Here is a 17,835-nt window from a genome sequence, read left to right on the forward strand (position 1 = left end):
TGAACTAAAACCCTCCTATGATCCAGTGCCTTCAGGAGGAGAAAATGTTAAAACAGAATCACACAGCACAGAAGATATTTAGTCAAGTTGTTCAATTCTATGACCTGCCATTTCCTGTTGGCCTGCCTGCTTCTAATTCACTCATTAAAAGTGAATCTGCTTCTGCTATGAATTCCAGATCATTACTTTCTGTTTTTAAAAACAATCTCAAACCTTCCTTGTTCTTTTTCTAATTATCTTGATTAAACCTGTGTATTCCAGTCACTATTTATTCATGATGTTTTCCCTTATTAAATTCTGACCCTGCTCCACACCTCCAAAAAGTGAAATATTGCACATTCTGCCAGACCTTGGCATTGCTTAACTCACTTCTTGATTCAAGCATTTTTCTTTTTAACTTTGGGTTCTTTCAAACTCTATCCATCTTGTTTGGGGCCCTCACATTAAATTCTCTTAGCATTGTTAATTTATACTAGATGGAGGAACCTTTAGCTTTTAACATATGACATATCATCCCTTTCTACACTTCTGTTAACTTTCTCAGCATGCACAAGAAAAAGGTCCAAGAGCTTTCTTTCAGTAAGTAAACTTCATAAATTTGCTATCATGGTTCTATCTTTAACTGTCCCAATTGTTCTAGAGCAGCCCAACATCCCACCAAGAATCTTTGTGGGGATTGACCCTGAACTTCCAAGCATTGAGAAAAGATCTGGCTTTCTCAAGATTACATTGTTCAGCTCATTAATTTACTCCTAAATTGGAGTTCTTCAGCACTTAAAATTTAAACAAATAAACAAACATTGAACATAGGTTCACTGTGTATTTATGTAGCTGCTGGGACTGGCAATGCATATTTTGAACCATTCTTTATGTTGCATCAGTGTGGAAATGATAAATTACTTCACATACTGCTATGAATACCCTCTAAACATCAAAAATTTGACTACAATTATGTTTTTGATTATCTACTGCATACCATGTCAGAGTTAGTCATGAGTACTGGACAGATTGAAACAGTGATACATCATTTGTCTGGAATGAAGAGGTCAGTCTGAGTTCAGGCTGCCGGCCCTTTAAGGCACTTTGACAATACCAGTGTACCTTCAATATTGTGTCCTATTAGGAGTCTGTGTCAATCTTCAATTTACTATGTAGAACCTACTGTCCAAGCTTTACGTTATGGCATGAAGTTGGATAGGAGAATTGAAAACTATGTTGGAACAAGCAACACCCTAAATAAGCACAATGCACTCCAGAAAAATGATCTTTTTGTTCGAACTGTCAATTTTATTATCAAAATAGATAGAAAAATTACAAAATTAAATAGGGCATTAAATAAGGGCAGTTTTTAGTTTTATACTGTATGTCTTCCTTGTTAGCGATATTGCACAACATGACTTCCCAAAGTCCCAAGTCCTGGCTACTGGAATTTATCAGGAACAGATGTACAGCCCCCCTGGCGAAGGATTCAGCAGCAGCGGGTAAAGAAAGGCCTGATACTGAGAAAGGCTTTCCTCCACGTTCGGGCAGTGGCCAGCAACCGGCTGCTGGTAGGCGGCCTGGGGGAAGGGGTGGGAGCCGCGAGCGGCCTGAAGGTAGTATCCCGGGAAGGAGCTGGGAGGCAGGAGCGGTTCTCTCATCCGCGCTGGGCTGGTGAGTAAAGCGGGGCCGGCGAAGGAAACAGAGTACAGATCCTGTAGCTGGCGCTTGAGCTTCATCCTGCGGTTTTGAAACCAAGTCTTCACCTGGGAGTGAGGAAAATACACCGAGTTAAAACAAAACAATTCCTTTCAAAAAGAGTACAAATCCTTGCGACATGAGAAAGTGCAAGTCCTCAGGCTGTACAGGTCAGAGTGAAGAGGAATGCTGACACATGGGGTGCTTTGGGAGTTACAGCGAGTAGGAATGGGCTTACAGGGAGAGGTTCTGCTGACTTGCCTGAGTCTCGGACAAGTGTAGTAAAGCTGCCAGCCTGGACCTCTCCGCCGCCCCCAGGTAGGTGTGCCGCTTAAACTTCTTCTCCAGTTTGTGGAGCTGCTGGGCGGTGAAAGCGGTGCGCACACGCCGAGGCCCATCGCCGTCAGCCTCCGGGTTTCTGTCTGCCTGTTCCCCCTCCTCCTCCTCATCCTCCTCCTCTCGGACTGTACAATCTGATCGGCCAGACTCACTCTCCGAGGCCCAGCAATCCTCACGACCGGACACTGCACAACAACAAATCAAACATTAATGCTGTCAGCGAGCGTCCGCATCTTGCTGGACATTCTCAGTAAAGTGGCGTTTTACTTACACTCCGCGCCCGCTGAGTCTTTCAGAGCCGGTTCCTGCCCACACTCTCCCATCCAGGGTAGTGCTTGTCCCTTTTGTTCCGATGGGGGGTCCCGAGGTTCTGTTCGCCTCTCTTGGGAGATGTCCGTCCGAGGCTGTGTTGAGTTAAGGGGGCAGAAGCTGGGAGACAGAGGAAGACCCGGGCTGTGTTCTTCAGCTTTTTCTTTCGTGTACCCCTCGCGGCTACTCCGAGCGAGCCAGTCAATCGAAAAGTTTCCTTTGACCATCATCTCCCTGTGTTTTGTCACTCCAGTGCTCTCTGATCCATCTGAGTTGCTTGCGAGCAGCTTTGAATTTATGTGGCCTTTCGCAGCGGAGATTTCCATGTGTGAAGAGACTTCAAAGCAAAGATAACGGACAGACAATGCCAAACAATTGGCTCTAATTTAGGAAATCATTAATGTGCTGGAGTATCCGGCAAATCTGTGAATGCTGGCTCCATCATGTCTGCAGCCCTTCTCCCTGGCCTTCCTAAATGGGACATAAAATTACACATCTGAAGGATGCGTGCTGTTTCGTAAATAGGCATGATTAGTAATGAAAGGAATATATATTTATACACACTAAACACGTATCGCTTTCTTTTAGAGTCGCTCTCAACAATTTGCAAAGTGTATCCGCTGTCTAACATGGGTGTATAATCAGCCAGTAAGACGAAACTGGTTTAATTTGTGCCCTATGTTCAAAAAGTCTCTGACAATGAGATAGACAGCAAGACAGTCACATCGAGAGAAACTTTAATCCGAGAGAAACTCACATCTGTTTATTTTGACGAGTTTTTTCTCTCAGTATTTAGAGTTAATCAATCTAAAAACATCAATGTATTAAGACATTACTAACCGTTGACTCTCCAGCGAATCTCAACTCCTCCTCAATATAGTTTTTTTTCCCCCAGTGAAAGCGGTAAAATAACTCGAACAACATATCCTCTTGAGTTAATAGTTAAGCTAATCATATGAAATGTCAGCAATGCTGGCCGTTAATCTTGGCCATTTCTGATCCATTAATTCTGATGCAGAGCCGCTCTATTTCTTGCCTCTTATTATCTTGCTTCCTACTATTTTGTTACGTTGACACATGTTATAATCTCAGTGAGTATGGAACATTTCATCTCAAATGTGCCTTGTATGTTTAGGAAAGTGGTACTTAATGAAAATAGCACAACTCACAGTTGGATGTTGAACTTAAGCTTCAATAAGTAGCCTTATACTTGAAAGGTAAAAGTTGGAGGTCCCAGGCCCTTATCAATTTTTTTTTCAGTTACTTCACTGATTTAACTTCACTAACTAGCATTTCTTCAGAGAATACATCTGAAGTTCCAGTAAATTGCTGACCTATTGGTGATTTCTCTTTGATGCTAACACGTTGAACTTGAATTGTCGAAAAGGAACTTTCATACTGACATTTCTTTGACCAATTATCCTCTTACTGTATTTCTCAACATTTCTCTCCATGGTTCTTCGTATATTTAGGAAACTTCATTTTGTTAGTAACAATAGATGGGCAGTATAATTTGCTGTCATTTCTTACTTGCCAGCAATATCTTACGGAGATTTGATAAAATCCAATGTGAATTTTGTTGTAGCACATTGTGAGGTCGCAGACCACATATATTTGAAAGGAACAGGCTAACTGGAGAAGAGCAAAGCTGAAAATTTAAATTTCTGGCAATAACTGAACATCTAATTATTAATACCGCCTTAGGTTCAAAGGAAAGATTCTAGGAACATACATCATTACTGATACTTTTGACACCTCCTTCTGACAGATCTTACACCATGAAAATGTAGTCTATCTGATGACAAATGAATTCCCAAGAGAGAACCAGTTAAATTGGCATTCTGCCTTTTTCCACAGTCTCTACAAACTGTTTGAATTCCACCTCCTCCCCTACTACAATCCTTTCCAGGTGCTGTCACAAAATGGTACCATCCACAGGGAATTCTCTGCAGTCCTGTCTTTGGTACCCATCTGGTAGATGAGGGGGCTATTAAAGTGGGAGAAGCCATTTCCAATCTGTTTATTATATTACATTATGAAGAAAGAAGGTTATTACTCCACTCTCTAGGTCATTAGTACTTTGTCAATCCAAATGAAAGTTCATCTACTTGAATCTTTACGTATTTCTGCAACTACAGAGGTTGCCTGTATTTCTAGCTATTATTAGTTTGCTTTACAAACTACTTAATTTTTAGGGTGTAGGTTTGCTCGCTGAGCTGTAGGTATGATATCCAGACGTTTCATTACCTGGCTAGGTAACATCATCAGTGGTGACCTCCAAGTGAAGCAAAGCTGTTGTCTCCTGCTTTTATTTATATCTTTCTCCTGGATGGGGTTCCTGGGGTTTGTGGTGATGTCATTTCCTGTTCGTTTTCTGAGGGGTTGATAGATGGCATCTAGATCTATGTGTTTGTTTGTGGCATTGTGGTTGGAGTGCCAGGCCTCTAGGAATTCTCTGGCATGTCTTTGCTTAGCCTGTCCCAGGATAGATGTGTTGTCCCAGTCGAAATGGTGGGTTTTTTCCATCCGTGTGTAGGGCTACAAGGGAGAGAGGGTCGTGTCTTTTTGTGGCTAGCTGGTGTTCATGTATCCTGGTGGCTAACTTTCTTCCTGTTTGTCCTACATAGTCTTTGTGGCAGTCCTTGCATGGGATTTTACTTAATTTCTCCTTCAGATTCAGTATTGGAGCCTCTATAAGAGAAGTTACAAATACTGGAAATACATGACAGAGCTCAGCATAGAATATTCACTGAGATTTCTGGTATAGACTTATCTTAGATCTTAAAACAGGTTTATCTTTTAGCTGTGGAGGCACTAGCCTTTGAATTTATACATGGAGAACGTGAGGGACTGCAGATGGTGGAGAACCAGAGTCAAAAGGTGTGGCACTGGAAAAAACACAAAAGGTCAGGCAGCATCTGACAAGCAGAAGAGTTGACATTTCGGGCATAAACCCTTCATCAGGAATGTGTACAGCACTTTCAGAATATATCAAATGTAAGTGTTCTCTTTCTAATTCTCATTGGCATCACCTCCTGGTATTATCTCTGGTGTTTATATTTATAGAGTCATTGAGATGTACGTCATGGAAACAGACCTTTCAGTCCAACTCATCCATGCTGACCAGATACCCTAAATAAATCTACTCCCATTTGCCAGCTTTTGGCCCATATCCTTCTAAACACTTCCTATTCATGTACCAATCCAGATCCCTTTTAAATGTTGTAATTGTACCAGCCTCCACCGTTTCCTCTGGCAGTTTATTTCATACATGTACCACCCTTTGCATGAAAAAGTTGTTCCTTAGGTCCCTTCTAAGTCTTTCCCCTCTCACCCTAAGCCAATGTTCTCTAGTTCTGGACTCCCCCGACCCAGGGAAAAGACCTTGTTTATTTACCCTATCATTGCCCCTCATAATTTTATAAACCTTTATAAGGTCACTTCTCAGCCTCTGACATTCCAGGAAAAACAGCCCCAGCATATTCAGCTTCTCCCTTTGGTTCAAACCCTCCAACCCTGGCAACATCCTTGTAAATCCTCTAATGAACCCTTTCAAGTTTCACAACGTCCTCCTGATAGCAGGGAGACCAGAATTGCACAAAGTATTCCAATAGTGGCCTAATGAAGGTCGTTTACAGCCTCAGCTTGACCTCCCAACTCCTATACTCAATGCTCTGACTAATAAAAGGCAAACATACCAAATGCCTTCTTCACTATCCTATCCAACTGTAACTCCACTTTAAAGGAATTATAAACTTGCATTCCAAGGTCTCTTTGTTCAATAACTGTCCCCAGGACTTTTCCATCAAATGTATTAAGTCCTACCCTGATTTTCCTTTCCAAAGTACAGCACCTCACATTTACCTAACGGGTCGGTGTGGACTTGTTGGGCCGAAGGGCCTGTTTCCACACTGTAAGTAATCTAATCTAATCTAATCTAATCTAAACTCAAGCTGTCATTCCTTGGCCCATCTGATCAAGATTCCATGGTATTCAGCAAAGTAACCTTTCTTGCTGTGCACTACACCTCCAATTTTGGTGTCATCTGCAAACTTACTAACTATTCCTCTTATGTTCACATCCAAATTGTTTGTATATGTTACAAAGATGTGGGAGTATGTGTATCTTTACGAGAGTTAAAAGCTGGTAGAGCTACTTGACAGCACCAAGTGTTCTCAGTAAGATACAGTGTAACAGGTGCTCACGTGGAGGAACAGAAAATTCAGGAAGTGAGAAGGGCAGCAGGATTAGCAGATGAGTACGTGTTGGTGTATAAGACAAGCTTCCGGCCAGAATTCTGTCCTGTGAGGGATAGAAGTTGGGAGAAGGGGGGAATCCTACACTACAAAACCAAGAGTAGACAGCACTAGTAAAATTTTACCACAGGTTAAGGAAGCCCAAGAGGGCGGACAGGCCTCAGGTGTTTCTACCGTAATGGAGTGGGACACAAAAATTACAGTGCCGGGGGTTTCAGAAGGGCACTGGGAAAAGGTGTTTTCACTGCCAGAAGGTGAGACGTGTAGTCACAGTGGTGGTTGTTAAAGAAAGACGCTGAGGGAAAAGATGTGGTAAAAGAAGCTAAGCCAATGGCATTAGTCAAGGTAGTAAAGGAGATCTCAAGAAGAACCACGGAGCTTCAGGAGAGTGCACAGCCTGGGCAGGGACTGGGTATGGAGTTAGTACCTGATCTCTACAAAGAATTTGCCTTTGTGGGTAAAGTTTACTCAGGAAGCACAGGGGGAGGAGGCCGCAAAGTTATAATTTTGAGAGATACAGGGTCTAACCAGTCACTGATAATAAAGGATGAGTGAATATGTACTCTTTCTGATCTGTTACCAAGCATGTGATAATTTGTGGGACAGATGGACAGAAATTTAGCATTCCCCTATGAAAGATCAGGTTGGAGTGCCAACTCAAGACTGGGCAATTTACAGTGGGAGCAATTGACAGAGTGCCAGTTCTAGGAATTCAGTTTGTTCTTGGGAATGATTTAGCAGGATCCAAGGTGGGAGTGACACCCTTGTTATGGAGAAGCCAAAGGAAGACCAAGAAACTGGGGAGTTAAAACAGAAATATCCTGGTACTTTCCCAGACTGTGTGGTAACCAGATCCCACTATTGTAAGTCACAGCACAAAGCAAAATGTAAAGAGAAAGCTGAAGGAGTTGAGGTTCAGTTAGCAGATACCCTGTTTGATGTAATGGTGCAGGCAAAACCTGAATAGGCAGAGGGTCAGACAGAAGTGTTTACTCCTGAAAGACTAAGACACTTGCAACAGCAAGACAAGACGATAAAAGATATATAAGTGGATGCATACTCTAAAAACGAGGCAGAGAATATTCCGGAGGGTTGTTATCTGAAAGATAGAATCCTCAGACGGAAATGGAGACCATACTCAGGTTGGTGCAGAGGAGAAATGCATCAAAGTTCATCAGGTGGTATTGCTGGTAGCATACAGACAGGAGGTCATTGAGTCATAGAGATGTACAGCACGGAAACAGACCCTTCAGTCCAACTCATCCAAGGCGACCACATATCCCAACCGAATGTCAACTCACCTGCCAGCGCCCGGTACATATGCCTCCAAACCCTTTCTATTCATATATCCATCCAGATGCCTTTTAAATATTGCAATCATACTAGCCTTCACCATTTCCTCTGGCAGCTCATTCCATACACATATCACCCTCTTTTATATCTTTCCCCTCTCACCCTAAACCTATACCCTCTAGCTCTGGACACCCCCACCCCAGAGAAGAGACTTTGTCTATTTACCCTATCCATGCCCCTCATGATTTTATAGACCTCTATAAGGTCACCCCTCAGCCTTTGCGCTCCAGGCAAAACAGTTCTGAAAGTAACCAACTGGCAGTTCAATCCTATCCTCATCTTCCTGTTGGAGTACAGCTCCAACTCCTATGTTACTAGCATAGATGGTGACTTTAAAGGGTTTTGAAAAGTTTTGTTCAGTTAAACTGGTTTAGTGGTTAATATCAATTTAGAATGGCATGGTTCTGTCCACCGAAACTTTATGTTCTTCTCCACAAATCAGTTAATGGAGCTACTATACTGCTGAAGTTTGGAACAAACTTCCGTTAGAATCCTGGATTAGTGGTGCTGGAAGAGCACAGCAGTTCAGGCAGCATCCAACGAGCAGCCGCTGAGTCCGAAGAATCGAAGTACCTCTTTCTTCGAGGTTCATGGAAATTCTTTGATAGCCTTCGTCTTTGTGTTCCATGGGGTCAATATTCCATGACCGATGTTATGTCCCAAGAACGTCACCTCTGCTTTCACAAATTCCATTTTATTTAAGTTTATCCCCAGTTTTGCTTCTCGTAGTTGTTCAAAAAGCTCTGCCAACTGTCCCATGTGATCTTTCCAGGACTTACTAAAGATCACTACATTGTCCAAATAGATTGCACAGTTTGTTAACCCAGCCACAACTCTGTTCATGAGTCTTTGGAATGTGGCGAGTGCGTTCTTCATTCCAAAGGGCATCTCTTTGGCCTATTTGGGTAACAAATGCAGAAATTTCTTTTGCCGTCTCTGATAAAAGTACCTGCCAGTAACCACACATTAACTCCAACTTGTCCGACTCTGTCAATACAGTCCTCCAATCTAGGAATTGGATATGAGTCCGATATTGTAATGGCATTGACCTTCCGGTAATCCACACAGAATCGTTGAGCCCTGTCCGGTTTGGGAACTAAGATGATCGGTGAACTACACTCACTCTTGCTTGGTTCGATGATGTCCTTGTCGAGTATGCCCTCCACCTCCATCTGGATCTGACTGACTTTGAAAGGATTAAGCCAATAGGGCTGTTGCTTTACCAGAGCAGTATTCCCTACGTCTACTACGTGTACAACAGCATTAGTCCTCCCCATCTGATTCTTACATATGTCATAGAGTCATAGAGATGTACAGCAGGGAAACAGACCCTTCGTTCCAACTCGTCCATGCTGACCAGATATCCCAACCTAATCTCACCCCATTTGTCAGCACTTTGCCCATATCCCTCTAAAACCTTCCTATTCATATAACCAACCAGATGCTTTTTAAATGCTGTAATTGTACCAGCCTCCATCATTTCCTCTGGCAGTTCATTCCACACACACACCACCCTCTGCGTGAAAACGTTGCCCCACAGATCACATTTTTCCCCAGCCTAAACCTATTTCCTCCAGTTCTGGACCCCCCCACCCACCCACCGCAGGGAAAAGACCCTGTCCATCCACCCCATCTACTCCCCCCACGATTCCACAAGCCTCCATAAGGTCACGCCTCAGCCTCTGATGTTCCAGGGAAAGTGATATGCTGGCTCAGTGGTTAGCACTGCTGCCTCACAGTGCCAGGGATCTGGGTTCAATTTCAGCCACATTCTCCTTGTGGCTGCATGGGCTTCTTCTGGGTGCTCTGGCTTTCTTCCACAGTCCATAGATATGCAGGTTAGGGTGAATTGGCCATGCTAAATTGCCCCATGGTGTTCAGGGCTGTATAGGTTAGGGTTAGATGCATTAGTCCCTTATACTGCACGAACAAGTCTTTCAACATGTGTTCTGTGCTCCTGATAGCTTACTCATTTATCCACTCCTCAAGGACTTCTTCATTTTTTAATCTATGTTGAGGCACATCAAAATCCACTTCATCTGGATTTGATTACTCACTCTGTGGGGCACTAACTAACACCTGTTTCTCCAGTTCATTCTCTCTAGTATAATGTGGTTTCAACATGTTCGCAAAACATACTTGATACCTTTTTTTTCTCTTTGGCATCTTTGCTAGGTAGTTCACCTGACACTTTTTCTCAGTTTGATATGGACCCTTAAACCTGGCTTTGAAGGAATTTCCTTTCATTAGTAACAGTACTGATAACAATGTTATCCCCTCGGAAAAAAGTCAGAGTCTCAGAGCTTTTATCACCCACCTGCTTCATTCTACACTATGCCCTTTTTAGGTGCTGTTTAGCTAACTTGCCAACTCTATTTAATCTCTCCCTCCCCTCTGATACATAATCTAAATGCGAGATCTCTGACTTCGGTCCTGTCAATTTTTCTTTAATGAATTTCAAAGGGCCTCTCACTTCATGACCAAATATTAACCGAAGGGAGTGAACTGAGTCAGTTAATTTGGGGCATCTCTAATGGCAAACAACATGAATGGAATACCTTTAACTCAATCATTCGGGTAGTTCTGACTGTATGCTCTCAACATGGCCTCAAGGCCTGTTGCCACCTTTCTAAAGCTTCCTGGAATTCAGGATGATACAAATTGGATTAAAGTGTTATATACCTAAGCAATCCATCATTTGGAGATGCCAGTGTTGGACTGGGTTGTACAAAGTTAAAAATCACACAACACCAGGTTATAGTCCAACAGGTTTAATTGGAAGCACTAGCTTTCAGAGCGTTTCTCTTTTATCAGATGATCAAGGAGCAGTGTTCCGAAAGCTAGTGCTTCCAATTAAACCTGTTGGACTATAACCTGGTGTTGTGTGACTTTTAACTAAGCTATCCATAACCTCCTTAAACAGTCTCGTAGTACAAGTTGACCGTTGGTCTGACTGAATCTCTCTGGGTAGCCCATACTGTTTGAAGAAAGCTACAAGCTCCTCTATCACCTTTTTTTGCCTTGATACTCCATAATGGAATTGCCTCCGGAAATCTGGTAGACACATCCATTATGGTTAACAAGTACTGGCTCCCACTTTTAGCTCTCGGGAGGAGACCTACACAATCAATTATAACCCACGTGAAAGGTTCTTCAAATGTGGGAATTGGCAACAAAGAGGCTGGTTTTATTACCGCCTGTGGCTGACCTACCATTTCTACCATTTATCATGTATGACACGTATGGCAAAAGTTAACCACATCTTTGTGCAGTCCAGGCGAATAAATAGGTTTTTGTATCTTAGCCTCAGTCTTTCGTACCCCTAAGTGACCTCCTACAGGTGGTTCATGTGCTAGAGGTGGCAGAAGACTGGAGGTTGGCTAATGTGGTGCTACTGTTTCAGAAAGGTGGTAAGGCCAAACCAAGGAACTGTAGACGGTGAGCCTGAATTCGGTGGTGGGCAAGTTGTTGGAGGGCATCCTGAGGGACAGGATGTACATGTATTTGGAAAGGCAAGGACTGATTAGGGATAGTCAACATGGCTTTGTGTGTGGAATATCATGTCTCACGAACTTGATTGAGTTTTTTGAAGAAGTAACAAAGAGGATTGATGAGGGCAGAGCAGTAGACGTGATCTGTGTGGACTTCAGTAAGGTGTTCGACAAGGTTCCCCATGGGAGACTGATTAGCAAGGTTAGATCTCATGGAAGACCGGGAGAACTAGCCATTTGGATACAGAACTGGCTCAAAGGTAGAAGACAGAGGGTGGTGGTGGAGAGATGTCTTTCAGACTGCAGGCCTGTGACCTGTGGAGTGCCACATGGATCGGTGCTGGGTCCACTACTTTTCATCATTTATATAAATGATTTGGATGTGAACAGAAGAGGTATAGTTATTAAGTTTGTAGCTGACACCAAAATTGCAGGTGTAGTGGACAGCGAAGAAGGATACCTCAGATTACAATGGGATCTTGATCAGATGGGTCTATAGGCTAAGAAGTGGCAGATGGAATTTAATTTAGATATCTGTGAGGTGCTCCACTTTGGGAAAACAAATCGTAGCAGGACTTATACACTTAATGGTAAGTTCCTAGGGAATGTTGCTGAACAAAGAGACTTTGGAGTGCAGGTTCATAGCTCCTTGAAAATAGAATCGCAGGTAGACGAGATAGTGAAGAAGGTATTTGGTATGCTTTTCTTTGTTGGTCAGAGTATTGAGTACAGGAGTTGGGAGGTCATATTGCGGCTGTACAGGACTTTGGTTAGGCCACTTTTGGAATATTGCGTGCAATTCTGGTCTCCTTCCTATCGGAAGGATGTTGTGAAACTTGAAAGGATTCAGAAAAGATTTACAAGGATATTGCCAGGGTTGGAGGTTTGAGCTACAGGGAGAGGCTGAATAGGCTGGGACTGTTTTCCCTGGAGTGTTGGAGGCTGAGGGGTGACCTCATAGAGATTTATAAAATCATGAGGGACAAGGATAGGATAAATAGACAAGGTCTTTCTCCTGGGGTGGGGGAGTCCAGAACTAGGTGGCATAGGTTTAAGGTGAGAGGGGCAATGTTTAAAAGAGATCTATGCAGCTGCTTTTTCATGCAGATGATGTTGCGTGTCTGGAATGAGCTGCCAGAGTGAGTAGTAGAGTCATAGAGATGTACAGCATGGAAACAGACCCTTCGGTCGTACAAAATTTAAAAGGCAACTGGTTGGATATATGAATAGGAAGGGTTTGGGGGGATATGGGCTGGGTGCTGGCAGGTGGGACTAGATTGGGTTGGGATATCTGGTTGGCATGGACGAGTTGGAATGAAGGTCTGTTTCCATGCTGTACATCTCTATGACTCTAAGTCTTAATTGGGAGTTTTATCGGACTAGTGTTGTGGATGGGGAAGGTAAACTATAGCTTAGAGGACAGAGTTGTCAATAAGTTGTTAATTTTTACTTTAAATAATTCTTGGCCTTCTCAAATTATCACAGATTACTGCACGGGATTAATATTTTCTGTGTTGCTGGTTTTAAATTAAGCAGGAGAGTTTACCCTGTGTTGTAACAAAATAAGTGACAAAAAAATAGTGGACCCAGCACTGCTACTTGTGGCACTCCACTGGTCACAGGCGTCCAGACTGAAAATAACCCTCCACTACCACCCTCTGTCATCTGCCTTTGAGCCTGTTCTGTATCCAAAAGGCTGGCTCTCCCTGTATTCCATGCGATCTAATCTTACTTACCAGTCTACCTAGAAGAACTTTGTCGAACGGCTTACTGAAGTCCATATAGATCACGTCCACCACTCCACCCTCATCAATCCTCTTCATTACTTCTTCGAAAAAAAAATCAAGTTAGTGAGACACGACTTCCCACGTACAAGCATGTTGACTATCCCTAATCAGTCCTTGCCTTTCCAAATTCATGTAAATTCTGTCCCTCAGAATTCTCTCCAACAACTTGCCCACCAATGTCATGCTCACCATCTATAGTTCCCTGGCTTTCCTTACCAAAGTTCTTAAATAGTGGCAGCATGTTAGCTAATCTCCAGTCTTCCTGCACCTCACCCGTGACTATCAATGATCCAAACATCTCAGCAAGGGCCCCAGCACTCATTTCTCTAGCTTCTGACACAGTACTATGGCACACCTGATCAGGTCCTGGGGATTTACCCACGTGTATGTATTTTAATACATCCAGCATCTTCTCCTCTATGATCTGGACATTTTTCAAGATGTCGCCATCTATTTCCCCACATTCTATATCTTCCATGTCCTTCTCCACAGTAAAGACTGATGCAAAATACTCAATTAGTATCTCCTCCATCCCCCACGGTACCACGCTGAGGCTGCCTTGCTAATCTTGGTCCTATTCTTCAAGGATCTAATGTTGGTTGTTGTCTACATGGCAACACAGTTTGAAGACATTGGAGCAAGGTGTACATGTATATTAAAAACACACACTCCAACTTTGTACCACATTCTCCACTTACTCTGTGTTACCAGTATTTATACAGTCATAGAATCATAGAGATGTACAAAATGGAAACAGATCCTTTGGTCCAACCCGTCCATGCTGACCAGATATCCCAACCCAATCTAGTCCCACCTGCCAGCACCCGACCCATATCCCTCCAAACCCTTCCTATTCATATACCCATCCACATGCCTTTTAAATGTTGCAATTGTACTAGTCACCACCACTTCATCTGGCAGCTCATTCCATACACATACCACCTTCTGTCTGAAAAAGCTGCCCCTTAGGTATCTTTTATATCTTGCCCCTCTCACCTTAAAACTATGCCGTCTAGTTCTGGACTCCCCCATCCCATAGGGAAAGATCTTGTCTATTTATCCTATCCTTGCCCCTCATGATTTTATAAACCTCTATGAGATCACCCCTCAGCCTTCGACGCTCCAGGGAAAACAGCCCCAGCCTATTCAGCCTCTCCCTGTAGCTCAAACCTACAACCCTGGCAATATCCTTGCAAATCTTTTCTGAACCCTTTCAAGTTTCACAACATCTTTCCGATAGGAAGGAGATCAGATTTGCATGCAATATTCCAAAAGTGGCCTAACAAAATTATGTACAGCCGCAATATGACCTCCCAACTCCTATACTCAACTCTCTGACCAATAAAGGAAAGCATACCAAATGCCTTCTTCACCTCAAATTTACCTGGACCATCTCAGATCCTCCCTCCCCTTCCTAGACCTCTCCATTTCTATTTTGGGCGACCGACTCAACACAGACATTTACTACAAACCAACCGACTCTAACAGCTACCTAGATTACACCTCCTCCCACCCTGCCCCCTGTAAAAACGCCATCCCATATTCCCAATTTCTTCGCCTCCACCCCATTTGCTCTCAGGAGGACCAATTCCACTACCGAACAGCCCAAATGGCCTACTTCGAAGACTGCAATTTCCCCTCCGATGTGGTCGACGATGTTCTCCATCGCATCTCCTCCACTTCCCGCACCTCCACCCTTGAACCCCACCCCTCCAGTTGCCACCAGGACAGAACCCCACTGGTCCTCACCTACCACCCCACCAACCTCTGGATACATCATATCATCCTCCGTCATTTCCGCCACCTCCAGCCAGACCCCACCACCAGGGATATATTTCCCTCCCCACCCCTATCAGCATTCCGAAGAGGCCACTCCCTCTGCGACTGCCTCGTCAGGTCCACATCCCCCACCAACCCAACCTCCACTCCCGGCACCTTCCCCTGCAACCGCAAGAAGTGCAAAACTTGCGCCCACACCTCCCCCCTCACCTCCCTCCAAGGCCCCAATGGATTCTTCCATATCTGTCGCAAATTCACCTGCACCTCCACACACATCATTTACTGTATCCGCTGCACCCGATGTGGTCTCCTCTACTTTGGGGAGACAGGCCGCCTACTTGCGGAACATTTCAGGGAACACCTCTGGGACACCCGCACCAACCAACCCAACCGCCCCGTGGCTGAACACTTTAACTCCCCCTCCCACTCCGCCAAGGACATGCAGATTCTTGGCCTCCTCCATCGCCAGACCCTGGCCACACGACGCCTGGAGGAAGAGCGCCTCATCTTCCGCCTAGGAACCCTCCAACCACACGGGATGAATGTAGATTTCTCCAGCCTCCTCATTTCCCCTCCCCCCACCTTATCTCAGTCCCAACCCCCGGATTCAGCACCGCCCTCTTGACCTGCAATCTTCTTCCAGACCTCTCTGCCCCCACCCCATCTCTGGCCTATCACCCTCACCCTCACATCCTTCCACCTATTGTTTTCCCAGCGCCCCTCCCCCAAATTTTCCCCCCCACCTTTTATCTCAGCCCACTTGGCACACCAGCCTCATTGCTGAAGAAGGGCTTATGCCTGAAACGTCAATTCTCCTGCTCCTTGGATGCTGCCTAGCCTGCTGCGCTTTTCTAGCACCACACTTTTCAACCCTAATACAGTTGAACCTATATATAGCACCAAATCACCTCAGCTCTGCATTGGCTTCCAACTTCTGAACTTTAAATACTTATAACCATCCGTGCTCTGGAATCTCCTCAAGCTCTACGATCCTCAGAAAAATATGATGGTCTGGTTCAGTTTTTTTTTTGCAATCTCTCCATTTCTGTGGACCCTGCTGGTTATTCCATCAGCCATCTAAACTGTAAGCTCAGGAATTCTCTTCTTTCAGTAAGCTGTGTTCCACAATTTTAAGGCACATGTTTAGAAAACACATCTAATTAGTCACGGTCTTGTGATTTCTCCTAATATTTCCATTTGTGGTTTTTGGCAGATTCTTCGGAACCTTTGTGTTATGGTTTACCACCTTAATGGTCCTTTGAAAGTGTACATTTCTATATTACATTGACCTGAGATGATGACCTGACCACACAGCCATGACATTATTCAAATCTAATTCAATTTCAGTAACATTATCTGGCTCCACTCTTGTTTCAGCTCATCTGCTGATGAACCCCTCACCTGTGTCTTCATTACCACTAGACTTCAGTACTCTCATGCAGTCCTAGCCACCCTCTCATAATCAGCTCTTCATAAGCTTGAACATCAGCTAAACTTTGTCCATATTCTAATTTGCACCAAGTGCTATTTATCTGTTACCCCTCCATTCAGTGGGAAAGAAATACTTTGACTTTAAATTTCTCATTTTTGCTAATACATTCACGACCTCACTCTTTCACTGTAACTCTTGCTCAACATGATAATCCTGCAATAAATCTGAGTTACTCTAATTCTAGCCTCTTGAAATCCTTGACTTTATTGCTCCACCTCTGGCATTCATCAGCCAAAGCCATAAACTTTGGAATCTCTCTCTGAAACTCCCCACATCCTTCAATCTCACTTGCCTCTTTGAAAAGCGTTCTTAAAAATCTACTTGTTTAGTCAAGCATTTGGTGATCTGTCCTGATGTCTCTTTTGTAGCCTGATGTCATATTTTGTTTTATAACACAGTTGTTTTACACATTTGAGTGCCTTGGCTGTTTGACTACATTAAACCCTAAACATATAAGTCCAGTTTGTTGCATAGTAGTGTGCTATTACTGTAAGGATCTATATTGAGAAGCAACATGTTTAGGCTACCTTTGAATAACTGCATTCAATTCTGGTCTCACTGTTCTAGGAAAGATGATGTTAAACTTGAAAGGGCTTTGAAAAGATTTACAAGGGTGTTGCATGAATTGGGGATGGTTTGAGCTACTGGGAGAAACTGAATAGGCTGGGGCTATTTTCCCTAGACCATCAGAGGCTGAACTTATAGAGGTTTATCAAATCATGAAGTGCATTGATAGAGTGAATAGCGAAGGTCTTTTTTCCAGGGCAGGAGTGTCCAAAACTAGAGGGCATAGGTTTAAGGTGAGAGGACAAAGAATTAAATGGGACCCAAGGGGCAAATCTTTCAGGCAGATGGTGGTGTGTGTATGGAATCAGCTGCCAGAAGATGTGATGAAGGCTGGTACAATTACAACATTTAAAAGGCATCTGGATGGCTATATGTGTAGGAAGGGTTTAGAGGGACAAAATTAATTTATGATATGGTATTTGGTCAGCATGGACAAGTTGGACTGAAGGGTCAATTTCCATGCTGTACAATTCTATGACTCTATTCATAGAAATGTTATGATAATTATGGTAAAAAGTGTTAATTTATTTAAAGGCATTAGATTTGTGGAATTGGTTGTACTTTAAATTTAGTGCATGTAAATCTGTTATTAATGTTGGTAATATGCAGTGTCTGTTTGTATTTTTTAAATCTAGTCCAGAAGACAAACACATTATCAAACTTAGACATTTTATGCAGTTATTTTTTCCCTCGAGTTTCCACACTGTAGGGAATCTAATCTAATTTTCAACAGAATCTACTCACTAAAAACCGAATCTATCTCCAAAACAAATAGACATTGATAT

General features: G+C 43.4%; 1 protein-coding gene across 1 annotated transcript; it reads right to left on the reverse strand.

Moving 5' to 3' along the window:
- Window positions 1–1,261: 1,261 nt before the first annotated feature.
- Window positions 1,262–2,727, reverse strand: LOC140463547 (homeobox protein vent1-like). Its single transcript, XM_072557682.1, has 3 exons — window positions 2,288–2,727; window positions 1,939–2,201; window positions 1,262–1,745 (listed from the first exon to the last, which is right to left on the reverse strand). Exons 1-3 carry the CDS (start codon window positions 2,649–2,651, stop codon window positions 1,434–1,436), a joined length of 939 nt encoding a protein of 312 aa, XP_072413783.1. The 5' UTR covers window positions 2,652–2,727; the 3' UTR covers window positions 1,262–1,433.
- Window positions 2,728–17,835: the final 15,108 nt, after the last annotated feature.

The sequence above is a fragment of the Chiloscyllium punctatum genome, chromosome 38 (genome assembly GCF_047496795.1).
Source record: "Chiloscyllium punctatum isolate Juve2018m chromosome 38, sChiPun1.3, whole genome shotgun sequence".
NCBI lineage: Eukaryota > Metazoa > Chordata > Chondrichthyes > Orectolobiformes > Hemiscylliidae > Chiloscyllium > Chiloscyllium punctatum.

Bases quoted from the DNA above. Each gene is read 5' to 3' on its own strand.
- LOC140463547 (XM_072557682.1), bottom strand. From the start codon at position 2,651: ATGGAAATCTCCGCTGCGAAAGGCCACATAAATTCAAAGCTGCTCGCA. The intron at 2,202-2,287 runs GTAAGTAAAACG...GTTGTTGTGCAG, and splicing joins AGACTCAGCGGGCGCGGAGT to TGTCCGGTCGTGAGGATTGC. The intron at 1,746-1,938 runs GCAAGTCAGCAG...CCTCACTCCCAG, and splicing joins TACACTTGTCCGAGACTCAG to GTGAAGACTTGGTTTCAAAA.